The sequence below is a fragment of the Rhinolophus ferrumequinum genome, chromosome 26, assembly GCF_004115265.2.
Source record: "Rhinolophus ferrumequinum isolate MPI-CBG mRhiFer1 chromosome 26, mRhiFer1_v1.p, whole genome shotgun sequence".
NCBI classification, from domain to species: Eukaryota; Metazoa; Chordata; class Mammalia; order Chiroptera; family Rhinolophidae; genus Rhinolophus; species Rhinolophus ferrumequinum.
Window position 1 is genome coordinate 9,853,454 of NC_046309.1, and position 20,251 is coordinate 9,873,704.

Here is a 20,251-nt window from a genome sequence, read left to right on the forward strand (position 1 = left end):
ACACCAACACACACACGCACACACCAGTAAGTCTATTCAAGGAGCAATCAGGAAAATTCATTTTAGATTTCTTAGAAAAATCTTAATACTTAAGAAGAATCAAGCTGTCGCTTTCTAGCTTTCATTTTTGCTTTGAGAGATCAAGGTAATTCTCAATTAAGCTTAAAGACCTAGCGAAGAATTTTATTTCACATTTGCTTGCTCTCAGATGCAGGCAAGTACCAGATATTTGGTGATGTCAGAATTATGTTAATGAATCCCTTCCATACAACTCTTTGCCCATGTACATATTATCTTCTGTGTAGTTCATATATGTTCATTGTAGCTCCCCTTAACTTCGTTTTTGAGGCCAAAGACCAGGTCTTTCACACCCATCACAGAGACTAGCACAGAATAAGTACTTGACTCATGCAAATTGATCACGTGATCAACAAACATGGTGATTGCAAACGTGCTCTGTTCTACAGCAGGCCTGGCCAAGCGGGACCCAGCAGATCCTACTTCCCCCGGCGTGGCAGCAGCTGACTGGAGTGGCCACCCACACATCAGTGCAGCACGCGACGGTGATTCCCGAGACCATGGCAGGCACCCAGCAGTTGGCCGACTGGAGGTAAGCAGGAGAGCAGACATGTCTGGGCGGGGAGGCAGGTCCGCCGCTGACCTACAGAGCTGCCAGGCTGGCCTGTCCCCGAATTCCCCGATTTGTAGAAAGCTTTTTAAATTAAAAAGAATATTGAGTGGAATAAGATTTCAGTGTGAGGAGAGGTAATTTTTAAATAAATGTACCAGAAAACAAGAAAATCAGCTTCATTACTTTATGGTCAGTTGTCACTTTCACCCCAAAATTCAGTTACATCATTAAACCACCACTGTAATTCACTGAACTTGGCTCTAGATGATTTTTGATTATTGCTCAGAATTAAATTCCACTCCCAAAAAACACTGATTTGTCATCAGTGAAAGAATGCAGAAGAGAGAGTCCCCAAGGCTCCTCAGCAAGTCTAGAAAGTGTTCTCGAGGTGTTTGAGATGCGGGCACACGGGAGGCTTCTCAGCTCTCCCAGGGAAAGGCTTGACAGATGGGGTTCGTTTCGAACGGCAGACTCTGAGTCGTTTGCTGAGTGTGGCTCTTCAGTTAATACGTGGTCATAGCTTCCAGACTGAAGTCCACTTTCCAGACCCCAGAGGCACCCAGCTGACAGCCACCAGCACGTCCTACCCCCTGCCTCTGCTTCCGGAGCCCACCTATCCCCCTGGCTGACTTCCTTACCCACCCTTTGCTCTGTTGTTTTACGGCCACTTTCCACTTTGTCTTGTACCTCCGCCCACCCCAGCCCAGCACCCCCACCAGTGCAGAGCCAAACGGCAACCCCCCCAAGTTGTCCCCAGCTTCCCATTCCCCATGAGAGGCAGTGTGGGCTCTCGTTCCGCCCAAACATTAGGGCAGGTCATAGCCCTCACGCTCTGACAGGCTCCATGCCCACCAGGGGCCTCCCCCGCAGTTCCTTTTCTGACCGAAAAGCCGAGTATGAATGAAGAGCTCTCAGTAACACGTAGGAGGGCAGCGCTATAAGCCCCCAGTCAAGCCTCCGCTGCCGCCTCCTCCATTCCTCCATTTAATTTTCTGCCGAGTGAAGAGAGTATATAGGCTCTTTCCCACAGCCCCCCTCACCTCTCACTGACAGCCCCCATGTCCACCCCACTCGTTGGTAAACCTGGGTTCAATCCTGGCTCTGCATGGCCGGGGCGAGTTACTTGACTTCGATGAGCTTGGGTTTCCTCTTCAGTAGAACGGGGACAATAAGGGTGGGGATCCTCCTGCCTCACAGGATTGTCGGGAGGCTTAAATAAGACGAAATACAAAGCACTTGAGCTGAATTTAACACATACCACACCAGTGCCTGGTACATGACAGGGAATACATAAATCTGTTTCTTCCTTTCCCCTACTGGCCTCGGTTCATGCTCAAGACCACGTCCCCTCTCCAGCTTATTAGGAAAACAACCAAGTGGGAAACATTGACCAGTTTTTCTTTTTTCTCACCCCTTTTTCTCCTAAAAGACCACATGTATGCTGTACTCCTTCTTTCCTGTGTCTTTGAGCATTTATACCTCATTTAATTTCAGCAATATTCACATACTCAGTCATACATGTTTTCTTATTCCTCATCCCTCCTCATCTCTTAACCTGGTCACCTCAGAAAACACTTAAAGCCTACACACTTTCTTTCTCCATTTCATGTGTGGACCAAAGAACATCCATAACCAAGGCTAATAAACAAAAGAAAAGTACCAATGCCAGACCTGTATCAAAGGAAAAAGACAGTGCTGTCTGCAGAATAGCAACAACAAAATAACGAAGCTATAACATCATTTTCTAAAATCCATGTAATGTCCAAGATTATCAAAATCCCTACAAAGTGTCCTGCTCTTTCTTTTTATCCTATTCATCCTGTTCCCCAAGTTGCAAAGATATTGTATAATATTTTTAAAATTCAAATAAATTCTCCTGTAGCTTTTTTAAATGAATTAAGTGGGCTTTTATGAGCAAGTCTCTGAATGAATCACCATTTCTAATATTTCTGTGGGAAAACAAGCCTTTGAGTTCTACACAACCCAGATCATAAGAACTTTTGAAACAACCCACCTTCAGGATAGTGGCTGCCAGTATTTCTATCAACGTGTCTGACTGTTATTAGTTTTGATTTAATGCCAAACTCTATACTATCATGTCTAGTCAACCTTCAGTTCTAATCGTTGATTCAGCAAGCATGTAATTAATTGATCAGCTGCTACATGCCCGAGCATCATGTTAGCCACTGAGAACTCCAAACAATGCTAATCCTGCCTAACACCAAAAACACATGCTCCCAGTCTTCACAGTTTGTTCTTTCCCACATAAACCACAATGTCCTCATTTATAAAATGTTATCACTAAGATATGCTGCCTGCCTCACAGAGTGGGATAACCTGTTGAAGCCACTCTGTAAATTCTGTAATAAAATACACAGCACAATCACCTGTTCAGGGGCTTTCAAAGCGGAGGGAATATTTAGCTGCTCCTCTCAAAACTGAGGCTAAGCCCGCGTCCTTGGCGCTCTCCCCACTTGAAATGTCCTCTTTCTCACTGCGCGACACACTGGGTTCCTGCCACCCCTGCAGAACAGCACAGACTTCACTGCACCTGGGAGACGGTCCTGATGAGCCCACCTGGCTGGGCTCATCTCGTCAACACCCCACGAGCCACTGAAAGCACCAACTTTGGGGTTTAATTGGGCTTTTAACTGGGGTGGGGGAAACCTTTATCTTAAAAGGAAGCCCTGTGCGTATAAAACCAACAAAGAGCCTTTTCCCACTTCCCTTTCAGGAACACACATGCTCACGGCAGCCATTACAATCCCATCATGCAGCAGCCTGCGCTATTGACTGGTCACGTGACCCTTCCGGCCGCGCAGCCTTTAAATGTGGGCGTGGCCCACGTGATGCGGCAGCAGCCAACCAGCACCACCTCCTCCCGGAAGAGTAAGCAGCATCAGTCCTCTGCAAGGTAGGTGGAGAGTGGGCCTGGCTGTGCGGAACCGCTGCAGATCCAAAGTCCACGAAACCTTGTGGTGTTAGGGGGTATCCGCGTGGGCGCTGAGTCTCGGGCGTGGGGCAGGGAATGGCCAGCTGAACGCTCCCGGTCACGGGGTTGGAGGGGACGGTCCTGCTGAGGTGTGTGCAGGTGTGCACCGGCCTCTTGCCTCACCCTCCTCCCGGCCTGATCAGCTCCCTAGGGGTGGGGGCCGGGAGTCCCGGGGTTCAGTGCCGGGGCCTTGAGCGAGTCTGTCCCCTGCCACTTCTCGGACACTCAGACTCACCCGTGAAGTTGCGCTGTGGAAACCATAATAGCTTTTCTTTAAAAATAGTTGTCGTGTGCTTTTTTTGAAATCTAAAGTCAGAAATTGAAGTCATGTCGCTGCTTACTTAAATATAAGCAGTAACTTTTGTTAATCCTGGACACTAACCAGCAGGAGAATAATCTTGCCCGTTCCCTTTCAGTCCAGTCTCATCTCAGTGAACTATTAAAAATCAAAACCACACAAGGCCACGTGCTGTATGATTCCATATATGTGGCGTTTGGGGAAAGGCAGAACTCTGGAGACAGAGACCAGCTCAGGAGTTGCCAGGGAGGAGGGTAGGAGAGGACGGGGTTGACAGGAGCATTAGGGAACTTTCCAGGGGGGTGAAAAAGCTCAGTGTCTGGATTGTGGTGAGGTTATATGATCATACATTTGTCAAAACTTAACACTTCAAAAGGGTAACTTTTCCTGTACCACAATAAACCTGATTTTTTTTTAAAAAATAGAGGTTTCCAAACCAAAGAAAAAATAAAGGTCAAGGCTGTGCAGTGGCAGAATTACCCTACGTTTCTCTCCAGTGGAGGGAAACCCTGACGTGGAGGAACCCAATTGCTTATTTGGAATAGGTTAATTAAGAAAAGTCCAGTATATAAAGTGTCGAGCAAAGTTGGGTTTCCTACTTCCTCATATAGCCAGGCACCGGAAATGAAGCCTGCCTTTTTTCATTCTCATTCAGAAATTAATACAAGAGCTGACTCTCTCAAGTTACTGTCCTTCAAGAGTCCTTATTTGGGTGTTGCTGACAACTCAGGGAAATTCACCTTAGATCAGTGGCAGGCCTCCAAAATGCTTTCATTTGGCAGCCCTGTGACAACACACCCATGTCATTATTAGATTGGGCAGCAACATAGGCCAGCATCTCAATCCTCAGGCTCTGTCGTGCCCAGCGAGGTAGGCCGTCACACAGAACACTGGTCTGACCCAGGGCTGATGCTAGCATCTTTGTGGCTCACCTGGGCCAGGTAAGAGCCTGCCAAATTGTTGACAAGTCCCTCCCTGTCGCTTGCTCACTGTGCACCTAGCTTTTTGAGGTTCATTGTCAGTGCATTTCAAGATCAGTATAATTCTAGTGAAAGTGATGTATTTGCCTATCTTTAAAACCAATGCTTTAGGCAAACAGCCTGAAGACTAGAATGTTCTCCACGTTGGGTGGTGCAGCCAAGCGTACTTTAATAATGCCAGTGGAGATATTTTAACTGCTGGAGTGGTGAAAACATAATCTCAAAATTGTAACATTAACAATAACAGATATATAGGTTTATGGTAAACAATGGTACAGTCTTATCAGTAAAACTTATTACCAGCCTCCCAAAAGGAACAAGTAACATATCTGACACCAAATAAATAGAAAATTAAATAAGTTCATCTTTATGGAATTATTTTCATCTTACTGCCATCCCCGTAGCTAGAAGGTGGAAGAGTCTCTAAGGACATATCAGGTTGGCTTTGGTCTCACTGTACAGATGTGACCCAGTCAGCAAGTGTCGATGGGAAGGGGGAAAGGTCAGGTGTGTTTTCCCTAAAGTTACTGGAAATTACATTGACGTATTTGATGAGGAATCTTCAGTTGATCAAAATCAAGATCAAAGGGTCCCTTTTTAAGCGCACCTTTTCCTCGTCCACTTTTTCATTACAATTGAAAGTGACTTGTAAGCTTCCTATGAGGCTCAGGAGCCTGCGGCTCAGGCTCAAAATCCAGGCAAGGAAAATTTTTTAATTATACACGCACAGATACTTTTATGGTCATGTCCTTTTCCCAGAGGAGGAAGGAGGAAAGGCTAAACTTTCGCCAACGTTAGATCTTTTAGATCTAGACACTCTTAAGAAATGAGAGCTTTAATTTATTAAATGGTAAAGCAGCCATTAGCAAGGAAATGAAAGCTTTATGTGGTAAATACCATTTCTTCCCCCAAATAAGACCTAAGGGCATTTGGGAGGATGACCAGACGGAGCTCAGGAAATCAGACCTTGACCCTGAAGATGAGGCTGCTTTGGGGCAGACACACTTAAATCCTGGGCATTCACCTCTACCCCCACAAGGCCAGCCCATCTTGGGCACAACCCTTCCCCTTCATAGAGCCCTGGCTCTTCCCTTGGTCCTGCTTGGAGCTGGCACCTGGCGCCATTCCAGAGCCCTGAGAAGGCCAGGCTGCTGTCCCATCTGTGTAGGGACTACCTGAAAGAAAGCCCTCTAGAGGCGGCCGCTTACCTGGTTACAGGTGAAGCCTGATGGCCCGGACCCTCTAACTTCTTTATGGAGATTTGGCAAAGCTGGGATTTCTAGACAGTTAGGCTCCTTAGAAGGCGCTGCTGGGCTGACCTTCCTCTGTGAGTCTGTGTGACTTTGTTGTTACAGAAACGTCTCCACCTGTGAGGTGTCCTCCTCTCAGGCCATCAGCTCCCCTCAGCGGTCCAAGCGTGTCAAGGAGAACACACCACCCCGCTGTGCCCTGGTGCACAGCAGCCCGGCCTGCAGCTCCTCCGTCACATGCGGCTGGGGTGACGGGGCGTCCAGCACCACCAGAGAGCGGCAGCGGCAGACGATTGTCATTCCCGACACCCCCAGCCCCACGGTCAGCGTCATCACCATCAGCAGCGACACAGATGAGGAGGAGGAACAGAAGCACGCCCCCACCAGGTGAGGCCTTGCCACCTTCAGACTCCAGGGAGAACCAGGACAGGTGTGCGCTGTGTGTGGCGGCTCACACAGAGATAGTTATCTGTGGAGCTAGGCCACTTTGTATCATCACTCTCTCCTTGTCCCTAAATTGTAGTTTTGCCACGTCCTGGAGTCCTAAAGTGATTTCAAGGGAACATCAGGCAGAGTTTCCATAATTGTTCAAAGCCAAAATAATTTTGAATCACTTTGGTCTTAAAAAATAGTTATAGGCTCTATACATTTGGGGCATTTGAGACCATAAAAAATCAGGCACACGATGCCAGTGTATTTCAAACCCCGTAAGCTTAAGAAGCTCTGCCTCAGGCTATTGAATTTATTCCCAGTTGGTCAGAATATTTCTCTAATATCACCTTGGCTCTCACAGAATTCAAAATAATTGTCCAATTAATCAGAAATTTCCCTGTGTATGATTAACCCAATCTTTCAAACTGCCAGTTGGCTCTTCACCCAGAGCGCATTACTGTTTATTCCAAAGTAGTAAGAACTCATTTTACTCTCTGTGCTTCCTGGGAAGAGGGAAGAAATATTATTATATTTGCGAGACTGTTATCTCTGGCACCAGAGCCTCTTCCTACGTTTTCCCGCTGGACTTGAGCAGAATGCGGTTTGTGCTTGGGACGCCTGGTGAGCCCCTGGAATTGGCCCCTCCAGAAGGGTGTGTCCCCTGGCCTTCTGCACCTCCAGGGGTCCCGGGATTTTATCAATCCAAAGCCTCATGACCCCGACCTGCTGTCTCCTCACATTGGGACCAAGGGCCGGGGAAGGGCGGCCTGCCAGCCCCAGCCCAGTGCTGCCAGACAGCACACACCCCAGGACCGGATGCAATTATGCCTGAATCACTAATTCTTGATTGGATGCAATGTCACTAATTAGGCATCCGAAGGCCTTTTGATTAGATAATAAATTCCCACGCTTGAAATCATGACGAAATACACAGATGAGTGACTAAAACATTTTCACTATGGCTGCTCCTCCGTGGGCATCCCTCTTCCCATCTTTATCATCAACTCATGTTTTGTTTGGTTTTCGTGGTAGGCCTAGCATATGCCTCATTGGGGTGTCCTCTGTCCCCGTTTAATGGCTCAGCCTGACTCAAGTGGGTCTCAGTAAAGAACATAATTGGAGCACAGCTGGTCCTAGCATTGCACCCGGGGCCAGAGGGGCCACCGGGTCTGGGAGGCCAGGCATAGTGCTTCACTCCCCACCTACCTACGCCAGGACTGGCCTCAGTTTCCTTTTTAGTAACAGCCCTAGGTGGAGCCAATACTCCATCCTCCCCGGTGCCTCATGCCCCCAGCCCAGGAATATTATGGGCCCAGGCAGTCCCTTCACAAAGACAGGCTTTTCCCAGCCCTGGACCGGCCTCCAGCCTGGAGAGGCCCATCCACGCGTGTGTAGAATTGGGCATCAGGTGGGCCCAACAGCCTCACACAGCCCTTTGCCACAACTGGAAAAAAGCAGAAGCCATTTAAAAATATGACAGTTGACTAGGTTGGAATATCGTTTTTGAAGTATGAGAGTTGAATGGTACAGACTCTCCACACACGTGCTCAGGAGAGAATTGAATAGCATGTCTGAGGAAAGAGAGGGACGAGGCCACCGTCTCTCCAGTCCGAGCTGCCGGGGCTGAGAGCACCAGGCGCAGCCGAAGCACAGCCTGCTCCCGCCGCAGCCCCCAAGGGCCCCGGAAGAGACAGAGCTCAAGTGCTGGCCAGCATGTGAGGACGGGTGATGTAAATGGCTTGAGACGTAGGGGAGAGCAGGGAAGGAGCCGAGGGGCAGGTACACGTGTGAGGAGCAGCCACCAGCAGTGACAGTGGGCCACCGAGTCCCAGAGCGTCATAAAATGAAAAATGTAGGGGACTGCCCAGGATAATTAAATGTACCGGAGACAGAACAGCGAATGCGGGAGCTGCAGGTAGAGACCAGAGTGTCATCGCCAAGGGTTTCAGCTCTCCACAGTTGGGACAGGAGAATGAGATGTAGTGTTTTCTGGAAAGATCAAATGACTGTCGCCTTTAAAAAGTGTTCTAGGGCCCAAGAAGACAGGAAAGTGTATTGGAGTCTGAGTAGGATAAAACGGAAACCAGTAGCTGTTTTATTTATAGAGAAATGACTGTGTGTAATGTGATCCCATTATTGCGATTACGTTTTGGAATAAGAGAAAAATGGGGAGGATATGATTATTCATATCATATTTGCTAGGAACTGCAGGTGTTGTATTAATAAAGTGGGCAGTCTCTCCTCAGGAGGATTGCAGGGCAATAAGCAAGATAAGACACCTACAAATCATTGTAACATAAAACAGCAGCAGTCCCGTGAAAGCTAGCAGAGCACTATGGGGGTGCAAAGGGAAAATAGCTTGAGGAGATAGCAGGGGAGAGGGCACTTTTTAAGGCCCCTTTGGGTCTGGGCAGGGGTGGACAAACAGTAGAGGAAGTAAGACTGCCCCAGTGACATAAAGTGGGGGGCAGAGCCTCAGAGATGGGCTGGGGATAAGAGCACGTGGGGTGGCCGATCGGAGAGAACACTGGAGGCAAGGAAGAGAGGCTTCTCAGAACAGAAAGGGGGCCTGGAGGGCCCCCCCTTGGACGGGGGTGGTCAGCTTTGTCAGAAGTACTGGGGAGCTCCTGGGAAAGCATCAGTTCTGTACCCCCAAATGCAACCCACTGGGGGACGCTTGGCTCCTCTCCACTAGAAGCTTCTCTAGCCCGTCAGTGTTCAGTTTGAACAGTGGCGACTTCCCGCCTCGCCTCTGGTCACTCTTCCTCCCAAAGCTGGCTTCTCCTGTGCCGTGAGCATCTAGATCTCTAGTCTGCTGAGTTCCTGACCTCATGGCCTGTTGGGTACTCACCCAAGTCTAGCATCTTTCAATTTCCAGGGCTAGCCCCATAACTGCCTGAAATGCTGATTACTCCCCTGTGGGTCTCAGCCTCCACGCCGGCTAGAGAGTCAGGGGGGCGATGACACTCTCGGGGTGGTGAGTGCAGGGTCAGATGGCAGCCCCTCCACCCCCAAGCACCTTTTAGAGCCAACGTGAGGCCAAAAATGGTAAACTCACATTTTTAGACCTCATTGCAGCTGTCACGAAGTCTCCAGGACCACATGACATTGCCTAGAATTTTTAAAGGCATGCCAAGGCACAGGTATTACCCTAACCCCCAGTAGGTGACTGTTAGTTGCCAGAGCAGATGAGTGATCAGCAGCTCCCACTTGAAGGGAGGACTCCAGAGCATGGGGGGCAGGCTGGGAGCGAGTGAGTTAGGGGAGGAGGGATCGCAACAAACATTCACCAGGTCTTTTCACCTGCACAATGTCGTGCATCATTTGACGGGGTGAACTACAGGGGGAGGCCTGGAGTTCTAGTCTCACACCCCCATGCTTGCAGAAGACCACTGCCACCAAATATGCCCCCAAAGGAACCAGGAGGAGTTTCAGTTAGCTTACATTCTCAGCGTTTGTGGTACTGTATTGCACCCTTAAATATTTAGGAGGGTAGATCTCATGTTAAATATTCTTATCACAATAAAATAAAATTTTAAAAAATAAATAAAGCTAAGGTTGTGCTTAGTCTCACACACACACACACACACAGAAATGCTAGCTCTTAGTTCAAATCTGACTCTGCCCCATGTGACCTTGAACAAGCAAGTGACCCAAGCTGCCCACACCTGAAGTTTGTTCTTACGGTGAGAGTTGTAATATTCTTTCCTGCATAATCTTGCCGTGAGGATTAGAGGAGATAACACATATAAAGCACTTTGAGCAGTGGTTGTTTTGCATCCGATAAATGTTGCCGAGATTTAGTAATCAGTGTTGTAATAATAGAGGAGTAGTATTTTTCACATATAGCACTGACTGTGGAATCAGAGAAGTGAAGTAAGTCATGGGAAGTTTATTGGTGAAGATGAGTTTTGACCCTGGGCTTGAAGGATGGAATTGACTGAGACTGGCAAATAGAAATCAGAAACGCATTCCAGATGGGGCCGCACAGGGGACGGGTCATGGGTTTGTATGATCTTGTGGCAGTGTTTTCTCCATTGGGGCTGATTTCTTTACTTTTTAGTGCCTTATTTCTAGTCATCATTTTAAAATTATGAAAATCATCTATTGCCATGACAACGCAATGCAGTGGTGAACTCTGGCAGCTTTGTTCTTTATTCAGAAGTGATGTTCCCTCAAGGCCATTTAAGCAAATATTTCTCATTCTACTCCTGTCACTTTCTCACTTCCATTAACCAATTCATAATGGGATTGATAAGCGATCAATAATAATTAGACCCTATAGTGGAAAGAATCCCAGTTGAATCAATGCATTTGAGCCTAAAGAATCCATCGTAATAATGTCAGGTGTGTGCTCTTTTTTCACATGACTCGTTTAGCAGTTTTCCATTTGTTCTCTAACCTGCATAGTATATTCAGGTAGAGCACAGACATTTCTAACAACAGAAGAGATTAAAAACAGAGCTGTCAAATTAATTCACCTTTTTCAAACCTATCACACGCAGATCCAAAAAGGTAGGTAAATCAGCATTGGACTGGGTGGTACCTCTTTGCTCATTAGGTGTAGGGGTGTCCCAGTTCCAATGAAAGAGAGGGGACCCATGAAGAGTGGGACCCCACTACCTGTTAGGTTTCCACCAGGAGGTGGCCCTAAATTCTTACAGTTCATCTAGACCAAGCTTTCAGCTGTTACAAGACTTGCCAGAAAGCCATCGTTCGGTGACAGGAAGCCCCCTGGTTCGTGAAGTGGCCCATTGTATGTTCAGATAGTTCCCATTGTCAGAAAATTCTTACATTGAGCTGAAACTTCACAGTTTCCAAATTTGAGTGAAGAATTCAAAATATGTCCAATTTGAATTTTATTACTGCTTGGCCAAAATTAATGTTGTGTGTGTGTGATTTTAATTTGCTCGTTTTGAAAAATACTCAGACATTAAGGAAGCTATGGTCAGCGGGAATTGGCCGCGTGTGGGTCTACATGTAGGGAATTTAAGTGTCTTAATAAATCTTTAAGGGACCCTCACAACAGATCCTTTAATACCATTCTCCCTAATGGATTTCATAGCAGGTTGGATGGAGCTGGAGGCATGTCCGGGGTCACACCAGTAAAGGGACAGCAGAGCCAGGACTAGAACACCAGCTCCCAGGACACATTAGAGAGCCAGCCTCTGTTCTTCCTGTGGGGTCCACCACCCCCAGCCCACACACCTGCAACAGAAGTGTCTGCATTTTGTGAGATGACCAGACCAGCCACTGTGGGTTCGTGTTAGTCACCCAGAACCGGCTGTGACGGAAGCTGAGCGTGAAGGGCAGGGCAGTGCCGTCTCCTTGCATCCCCTCGGGAGCTGGGAGCTGCATGGTCATGCCTCCTAGGCCTCCTCCCCGGTCCTGGGACCACTTTGTACCCTGTGGGAGGAAAGCAGGTTTCCCTCTAATGGCATCTTGCTGCACAGCAGACTTGGCACGGACGGTAGTTTCCCTTTGCCCAGCCCCAGCCCGCAGGAAACAGCTGCAGGTCTCACTCGTCTTTGTCTCCCTGTGGCAGGTCTCTCTCCTTCCCTCCAATACTCCCTCCTAATTCCACAGCTGTCCACAATGTCTTGCTGCTCTTGGATTCCTTCTCCCAACTTTATAGCCTCAGGGATCTTCTCCTGGTGCCCCACTTTATAATTCTTGTGCCAAATCTCGTGTGACCCCCCCACCTCCACTTCCTCACCCCACACCCACCCGCTAATCCCGTTTGCTTTTTTGTTTCTGAATAAGCATATGGACTTTTAAAAAACTGAGATATAATTCACATGCCAAATAATTCACTCATGTGAAGTGTGTAATTCAGTGGTTTTCGTTACATTACATTAATGTTTTACATTGTGGTAACATATACATAACACCAAATTCGCCATTTAACTTTTTAAGTGTACAATTCATTGATATTAAGCATGTTCACAAATGTGTGCAACCCATCACCACTGTCTACTTCCAGAACCTTCCCATCCCTCCAGCAAACTGTACCCATTAGGCAGCAACGCCCTGTTCCTCCCGCCCCCAGCCCTGGTCACCTCTAACCTACTTACCGTCTCTATGAATTTGCTTATTCTGGGTACCTCCTGTAAGTGGAATCATACGATATCTGCCCTTTTGTGTCTGGCTTATCTCACTTAGCATAATATTTCCAAGGTTCATCCATATTGCGGCATATGTCAGTACTTACTCACTTTTAGGGCTGAATAATACTCCACTGTGTGGACACACCACATTCTGTTTATCCATTCAGCCCTTGATGGACACGGGGGTTATTTTCCACCTTTTGGCTGTTGTGAGTAATGCTGCTGTGAACACTGGCGTACAAGTATCTGTTTGAGTCCTGCTTTCAATTCCTTTATAAAGTATCTGCCCAGGAGTGGATTTGCTGGGTCATATGGAAATGCCCTGTTTAGCTTTCTGAGGAACAAGCATATGGACTTTTTGCATTTATAATTGTTATAGGTAGGAAGTGTAGGTCTTTATTAATTAAAATTTGTCTATTTTATCAAAGTTAATATGAAAAGATATAAATATATGCTCATTCCTCACCTTTTGCGGTCGTAACAATTATCTATTTAAATCATTTGACAGTTCATCACGGAAGGCTTTGTGACATCCATTATTCTCTTTAACTATTACTTTAAAGCTTTTACTGTTTAACTTGTCATGTTTTTATACAGTTCCCCCACTGAGATTTTAATCTCCTTCCAAGCAGAGCAGAGACATGTATTGTATTTCTTTGTACAGGAATTCCCTGTGGCACCTAGCATAGACCTCCAAGACATCTAACTGATGGGTTTTAATTTCTTTCATATCAATCTTCTGGTTTATTCATAAAGTAGAAACTTTTCCAGCAAATTCATGCCTTGATGTAATTTACTTTGCCTAGTTACATTTTTTGTAAACCTATTTTCACATGTTAAATAAGGTAAATACAATAATAATAATACTAATAGCTAATTTTTATAGAATACTTACTATATGTCATACACTATTCAAAACACTTTTCATGTATTTTCTAACTTAATTCTCAAAACAAGCCTATGATCTAGCTACTATTATTATCCACATTTTACTGATGAGGAGACTGGGCCACTCAGGTTGAATTGCTTCCTAAGGCCACATCACCAGCAAATGCTGACGTTTGACATCTGGCTGCAGGGCCCACGTTCTTACCCAGACACAGTTAGGGAGGGGCCTTTCTACCCTGAGCCAGGGGGACAGAATGCGCAGCCCCTAGGGGAATTATCCAGCCCCAATGTCAGTGGAGCAGGAGGCCTGAGCTGTGGACTCGCCGCCCAGCCCCCTCCAGCCTCCCGTCGGGGAGCAGCCCTGCTGTCCTTCCACTCACCTTCTGCCCGGCTGCCTGGGGCTCCTGAGTTTGCGCACTTCTCTGCTGCCCTTAGGAGGCAAAGATCGACCTTGGAGAGAATCTGGCCTGTGACTGGCCGTGTGACCTTGGCCAAAACACCTCGGGGATTGTCGTGTCCCCATTAGGCCTCTATAAATACTGGCGCCTTCTCTTAGCAAATTAGATGGAAACTGACCATCTCATTTAGGCGATCAATGTTTCTTAAAAATAGATGGTCAATATACAAAAATAGATGAAAATCCATTTTTTAAATCTTCACAGTAAGTAGCACATTTCATATCCATCGTCCTACCAGCCTCTCACGGAGCTTGGAGGCAGACAGAATTGGTTCTCAAAGTAACCACACAAACATAAATATCTCAGGGGAAAAAATGTCCTGTGGCCAAGAGCCATCCAGAGCTCATTCCTCCCTGTTGGCACATTAAGTTTCAGACACAGGGTGAAACAGACCAGGGTCCAGAGCAGCTGTCGCATAGGCAACCTCCCGGTGGCGCCTCAGACCCATCCACATGCAGTGCTGTCGCCTCCCTGATCTGAGGGGTCTCCCCTTTCCTCCCCTCAGAAGGGGCCTCTCAGAGGTCCTGAGTGGCCTGTGCCACAAAGTCACCCCACACAGCACCCTCACAGCAAAAAGGTGGCCGAGGGTGTCGAGTCCAGCTCTGATTTCTCTTTCTCAACGAGCCTGAACTGCACTATGGGAATCAGCCTCTCAGAACCTCACTTTGCTTCCATCCCCATCTCTGTGTCCTGCTTCCTCTTGGATGTTCCATTCCATCCTGCCTAAGTTTGCTCAGTCTCCCAGGCCCCAATCCTAAGCTTGTGCTGTTCCCTTCCCAGCGGTGGTGGTCTCCTAAACCAGGAGCTCAGGTGGCCTGGGTCTTGCTGGGCTCTCTGTTTGCTCAGATGCATGGCCACCCCACTCTGGGCTACAGGTGCTTGCCCTGCAGTTCTGAGCTCTGCTGTTGCAGGGGAGAGGCCAGGCCCACCCAGAAATACCTTACTCCCCGGTTTCCAGAAGTGCCTGTAGGCCCAACTCCAGCCCTTTCTCATGTCTTCATATATCCCCCTTGACCCGTTAGGCAGGTGACATGTGTGTGCCCTGCCTCCCCGTTAGGGTAACAGAATGAGAGCAGAAGTTACATTCCTGCCCCCTCTCTCGCTCTTCTTCCCTCCCCTGCCCCACACGACTGCTATGAGCAGCTGGTTTGCTGTCTCGCTTCTCACGGTTGTGTCTTCTCTCTGTTTTCAGCACTGTCTCCAAGCAGAGGAAAAACGTCATCAGCTGTGTCACAGTCCACGACTCTCCGTACTCCGACTCCTCCAGCACCACCAGCCCGTACGCCGTGCAGCAACGTGCCGGTCACGCCACCACCACCTTTGACACCAAGGGGGGCCTGGAGAATCACTGCACGGGGAACCCCCGAACCATCATCGTGCCACCCCTGAAAACCCAGGCCAGCGAAGTGTTGGTGGAATGTGACAGCCTGGTGCCAGGTAATTCGGGGCCTGGACAGGCCAGGAACGTGTCTGGTTTTCTTGCATTCTGCTGTTACCGGTTGTGTTACATGAGAGCTAAGCGCCAGGTTATGGCAGATCCTCACCAAGGATCCTGTTCAGGTAGCCAAGGTAGGATTCTGCTTAGCATCACATCATACGAGCAGCGTTTTCGTAGTTTAATTCTGTGACTAATACGTCACTGCCTTTACAGTGTCTCTCCCTCTGACCTGGTTGACTGTATAAAATAAAAGCCACCCAGGTCCTTATCCGCCGATCTGGAAAGACACCTAGTGTGGGGAGTTCCTGGCCAACTTCTGGCCTCACTCCTTCCAAGAGGCCCAGGGGAAGTGGGGACACTGCCTGTGGAGGAAGAACCTTCTTCAAGTCTCCGTCAGTGATGGTGAAACAGGCTCTTCTTGTATCTCCTTGGAAGTCACTGTTGGGAGGACAGGTTATGGCAAGCGTGCTTCTCCCTCACGCGTTGCTTGATTAGGACTCCTTCCATCCCGTGTAAGGCTTGTCCTGAAAACGGGGCCCTGGAAGAAAGGCTGAGAACTTAACCTTCCAGATACACTTAGCACCTCACCCTAGATTTAGTAGCATCTATTCAGTGACTCCCTTGCTCAGTCTCGCCAGGGGAAGAATTTGGGGAATGAACCAGAAGAAATTTGCGCATCTGTTTTTCTGCCCCAAACCGTCACCAGCCCACCCCAGCTAGTCAGTGCCCTCACGGCACCATTTAGAAGGAAAGGGATAGAGACAACCGAAAAGATTTTGTTTTGATGTGAGAAGTCACTATTCAGAGCTATTACTCATTCATCCCGTCTGTGTCACCGAAGGTTGCTCCAGGAGACCTTGGAACCTTCTTGGGGTAACCACCCCACGAGGGTAAGGCCCACTCGGCCTAGGTGAGTCAGGTAGTCCCCTGAGGACGACCTGAGGGTAGAGAGTGGAATTCAGGATGGGCTCTTTGGGGACTTGTCCCGCCCATAGGCCATCCTGCATAGTGTGGGACGTGAGGATTTCTCTTTCCCAGGCAAGTATTTTAGTGGAAGCCTTGGCAGGAAGCAGCAGTCTCTAGCAGTGACCAAAGGAAGCTGAGGGCAAACAGAGGTGTTCCCCAGGGGACAGGATGCCCCAGAACAGTGGCCCTCAATACTTGTCTGCTCAAGTATCCCACAAATAACTGTTTAAAACTATATCCATCACACAGTTGTAAGTTCAAGTATTTGCAAAGGATGTAATTTCTGTCATGTTGTATATTGTGTCATTATTTAAGTGTTTTAAATACGTTTGTCAAAACCTGGAAGCTGCATGTTCAGCCCATTTAACACATGGATGTGCTTACTGCCTAATGAGCAGTCACTCCTGGTTGTCAGCCCGGTGGCCCAAGCTGACTTTACCTCCGTCAGAGAAAGTCTTCCCTGCGGCAGCCACCTCACTGCTAAATTTTATCTCATGAATGGATGGATACGGTAGGGGGTTTGCAAAGGGTTTGTAGCCCGGATACAAGAAGCCTGCACAGCCTTCCATGTTTCTTACTGAAAAGATGGCTTTGCTCTTAAGGGACTATCCCTCGGGAGCTATCCATTCTGGAATTATCCCATCTGGCAGTCAGTACACCATATTAACATGCAGGAGAGACACACTGGAAGCCTCTCTTTTGTAAATGGGAGAAGTGTGAATGTGAGAGAGAAGGTGGGAAAGGGAAGGGATGCAGCCCAGGGCTTGTGAATCAGTTTAGGAAAAGAAGCATTTGAAAGTTGAGAATCTGGAAGTTGACCTCTTAACTCTTTACTTGCCACTCCCTCAGCCCTACTCATTCCCCAGTTTAAATTGCAGCCTTAAATGCATACTACTTGGCTTAGATGACACTAACGTTCTCAAAACTATGTTGTTAAAATCCTTAAGGAAAACCAGCCCTTTTACTGAGCCGGAAGAGAAGGAAATATTCCTCCCTTGTCTGCAATCCAAAATCAAAAAAAGTTCTGAAAACCAAATTTTAAGTTTATGGCAAACTCAGTTGGTGGTTAAAAAAATAAAACACAAAAACAAACAAACCTGGTCTGAACCAGCAAGAGGCTATTCATAGTGCCTTTGTCGTAATCATATTGGTGACATAGTTATATTTGTGTCTTTGAGGACAGGGTGGTACTGAGGTCCCGCTGGGGGTAACCTAATATATTGACTAGGTACCAAATTACCTTTCTGAAGTCTGAAATTCTGAATTTCAAAAATGTCTGACCCCAGCAATTTCTGATCAGGCATTATAGACCCACAGGATGCTACAGTGAGTTTTCTAAATCAAGGGTGCCTGGTTCTAAGACATCTCTGGGAAATTCTGTAACAATAATTATCCCTTAAAAATGCATGATAATGGTATGTAAGAATTGGTTTATGACAGACCTTATGCAGGTCCCCTAGGAATTGATTTTTTTTTCCAAAAAGTGGCCAATGCTAAATTTCTCTTGGCCTTTTAAACCAAGATGGAGGATGTTTGAGAGAGTGGCCAGGTTTCCTGGTAGGAATCTTCCGTCTTGGAGCTTTGTCGGCCATACTGCTGGTGCCACTCTGTGGGAGGCAACAACATGGTGGCAAGAGTTTCTGAAATTTTTAAGACCACCTAGTTCAACCTCCCTAGTTTAAGACAGATGAGGAAGCTGAAGACCAGCCATGCCGGGCTGAACACAGCAGTTTTCTGTCTTCAAAAACCACAAAGGTGAGCACCGAGAGAAGACAAGTTTATGGAGCCCATGTTTTACACATTACTCTCCAACAATTAATCAGCATTCTCCCTTGCTGTCCCCAGCCTCAGGCGTCTCCTCTTTGGCTTTGACTTTGTCTCCCTGGGATTTGTGGTGGAATCGATCCAACTCAGTGTTGTCAAGGCCTGATCCTTATTCTGTGAGCTGCATATTAATACTTAGCATCCTCTACCCCCAAGAATGGCCAGATTCACCCGTTTTACACTAGCGATCATGGCCTGAGACTACGTTAGGCTTCTGTTTTCCGAAGAGGCTCAGGCCCAGGGAATCCGAATTCTTCCTGCTGAACAGCATGAGAAGTAGACCTGTCTTCTGACGTTTGTGCCTGTCCTTGCCATTAGACTCTGTATGGTTCTTCTCTTGAACGCCCCTGTTCTGGGCAGCTCCCTCGAGGGTGGACAGTCTAAGAGTTGGGAATCTGTGGAAGACAGCGCAGGTTTTGGCGGGTGACTGGATTCCCGGTGTCAAACGCCTTTTTCATGTTGACTGTGGATGTTTTCATCCTGGTTTTCATTTATCTGTACTAGGCAAAGCTTCAGGAGAGAGATGTTTGATGTCTGGAGAGGCAGTAGCGCCCAATTCTGCCATGTCCCACATGGTGTGTGGCAGTCCTCTGACTTGGGCCCCTGGCGGCATAGGTCCCACTCAGCTGGGAGCTGGTATTCACAGATCACTAACTCCGAAATTGACTCATATGGCTTATTTAATACAAACTTCTTACCCTGTTAATTTTATTCCAGTTGTTTTTTCCCTCCAAGACATATGTGGTCTTTTTTTTTTTTTTTTTTTGAGAGGCGGTCATCTTTATCCTGCTGTATCTGTCACTGTGTCTCTGTATCTCAACGGATAGCCCCCAACTGCAACCCTAGGTGGGACGCTGAAAAGCTGCAGAGATCTCTCCTGCCTTCCTCTGTTAGGCTCTCCTTGCGCTTTTCAGTGTCACCAGACTGTAATTCTAAAGGCCCACAAGGTTTGCTCCCAACCAGTGGAACAATCCAGAGCCCAGTGGCCAGTCCAGGGTCAAGGCAGAATCTTAACTGGGCCTGGGGGCGATGAGGCTGATTTGTGATTGGCCAGTCTCAGGAATGTGTTCCTTCCTGGAAGGCCACTGTTGCCCCCTAGAGGGGTAGTATCTTCTGGGCAGCTGAGGACCTGTGAGCGATCCGTGACCTGTTTCTCCTCTGCACACAGTCAACACCAGTCACCACTCGTCCTCCTACAAGCCCAAGTCCTCCAGCAACGTGACCTCCACCAGCGGTCACTCTTCAGGGAGCTCGTCTGGAGCCATCGCCTACCGGCAGCAGCGGCCAGGACCACATTTCCAGCAGCAGCAGCCTCTCAACCTCAGCCAGGTAGGCCCCACCCACTGGCTGTCTTGCCTCGTCCCCTCCATTTGCAGCTTCAGAGAAGGTCGCTGTGGCAGACCCACCCCCTCAGAGCTGCAATCCCTCTAGCGGTGGCAGCAAGTGCCCTGAGTGACCTCTGCTGTTTTCTTTCCTCCATGGTTCACTCTTGGGGAAGTTGGTATCACTGGTTCACGGAGAGCTGTCCCAAAGCAGAATGACAGAGCACTGAGTGATAAGGTGCAAGAGCTTAAAAATAGGATGGCCCCCACCTTGCTCTCTCAACCCAGTCAGGCCAGGGCGCCAGGGACAGGCATGCAGCACAACACAGGCTTCCTGACTCCTGCAGTGAGGGAGGCCACACACCCGAAGCCCCAAACCAAGGGCAGGAGTCGGGGGATTTGGAGAAAGAAGGTGACGTTTAGGAGGAAGGTAAATGAAGCAGTCTCCGAGGGCAGAGCTGACCTGTATGTAAAGGGTCAACTCAGGTCTGGAAACGGGCCTGTTTCCTTAGAAGCCACGGAGCTGAGGTAAGTGGGAAGTTTGTACTCAGAAACTCCTGACGTGAAGTGCTGCACCTGGGTTGTAAACTGAGACTGTGTCTCTGTGTCACTGTGCCTTAGATTCTCCAGGTAAGAGAGGGCTGGTATATTTGTACCAATTCAAA

General features: G+C 47.9%; 1 protein-coding gene across 8 annotated transcripts in view; it reads left to right on the forward strand.

Annotated features, from left to right (window-relative positions):
• HIPK2 (homeodomain interacting protein kinase 2) overlaps positions 1 to 20,251 on the forward strand; it is a 172,065-nt gene that overhangs the window by 139,516 nt on the left and 12,298 nt on the right. For 5 of the 8 annotated variants that reach the window (XM_033098886.1, XM_033098887.1, XM_033098892.1 and 2 more), the window contains exons 10-14: positions 468 to 610; positions 3,366 to 3,545; positions 6,257 to 6,538; positions 15,229 to 15,473; positions 19,433 to 19,593. In XM_033098886.1, the coding sequence (XP_032954777.1) occupies positions 468 to 610; positions 3,366 to 3,545; positions 6,257 to 6,538; positions 15,229 to 15,473; positions 19,433 to 19,593 (1,011 nt within the window). The remainder of the gene's footprint in view (positions 1 to 467; positions 611 to 3,365; positions 3,546 to 6,256; positions 6,539 to 15,228; positions 15,474 to 19,432; positions 19,594 to 20,251) is intronic. The other 3 variants (XM_033098889.1, XM_033098890.1, XM_033098894.1) reach the window with 1 other exon arrangement.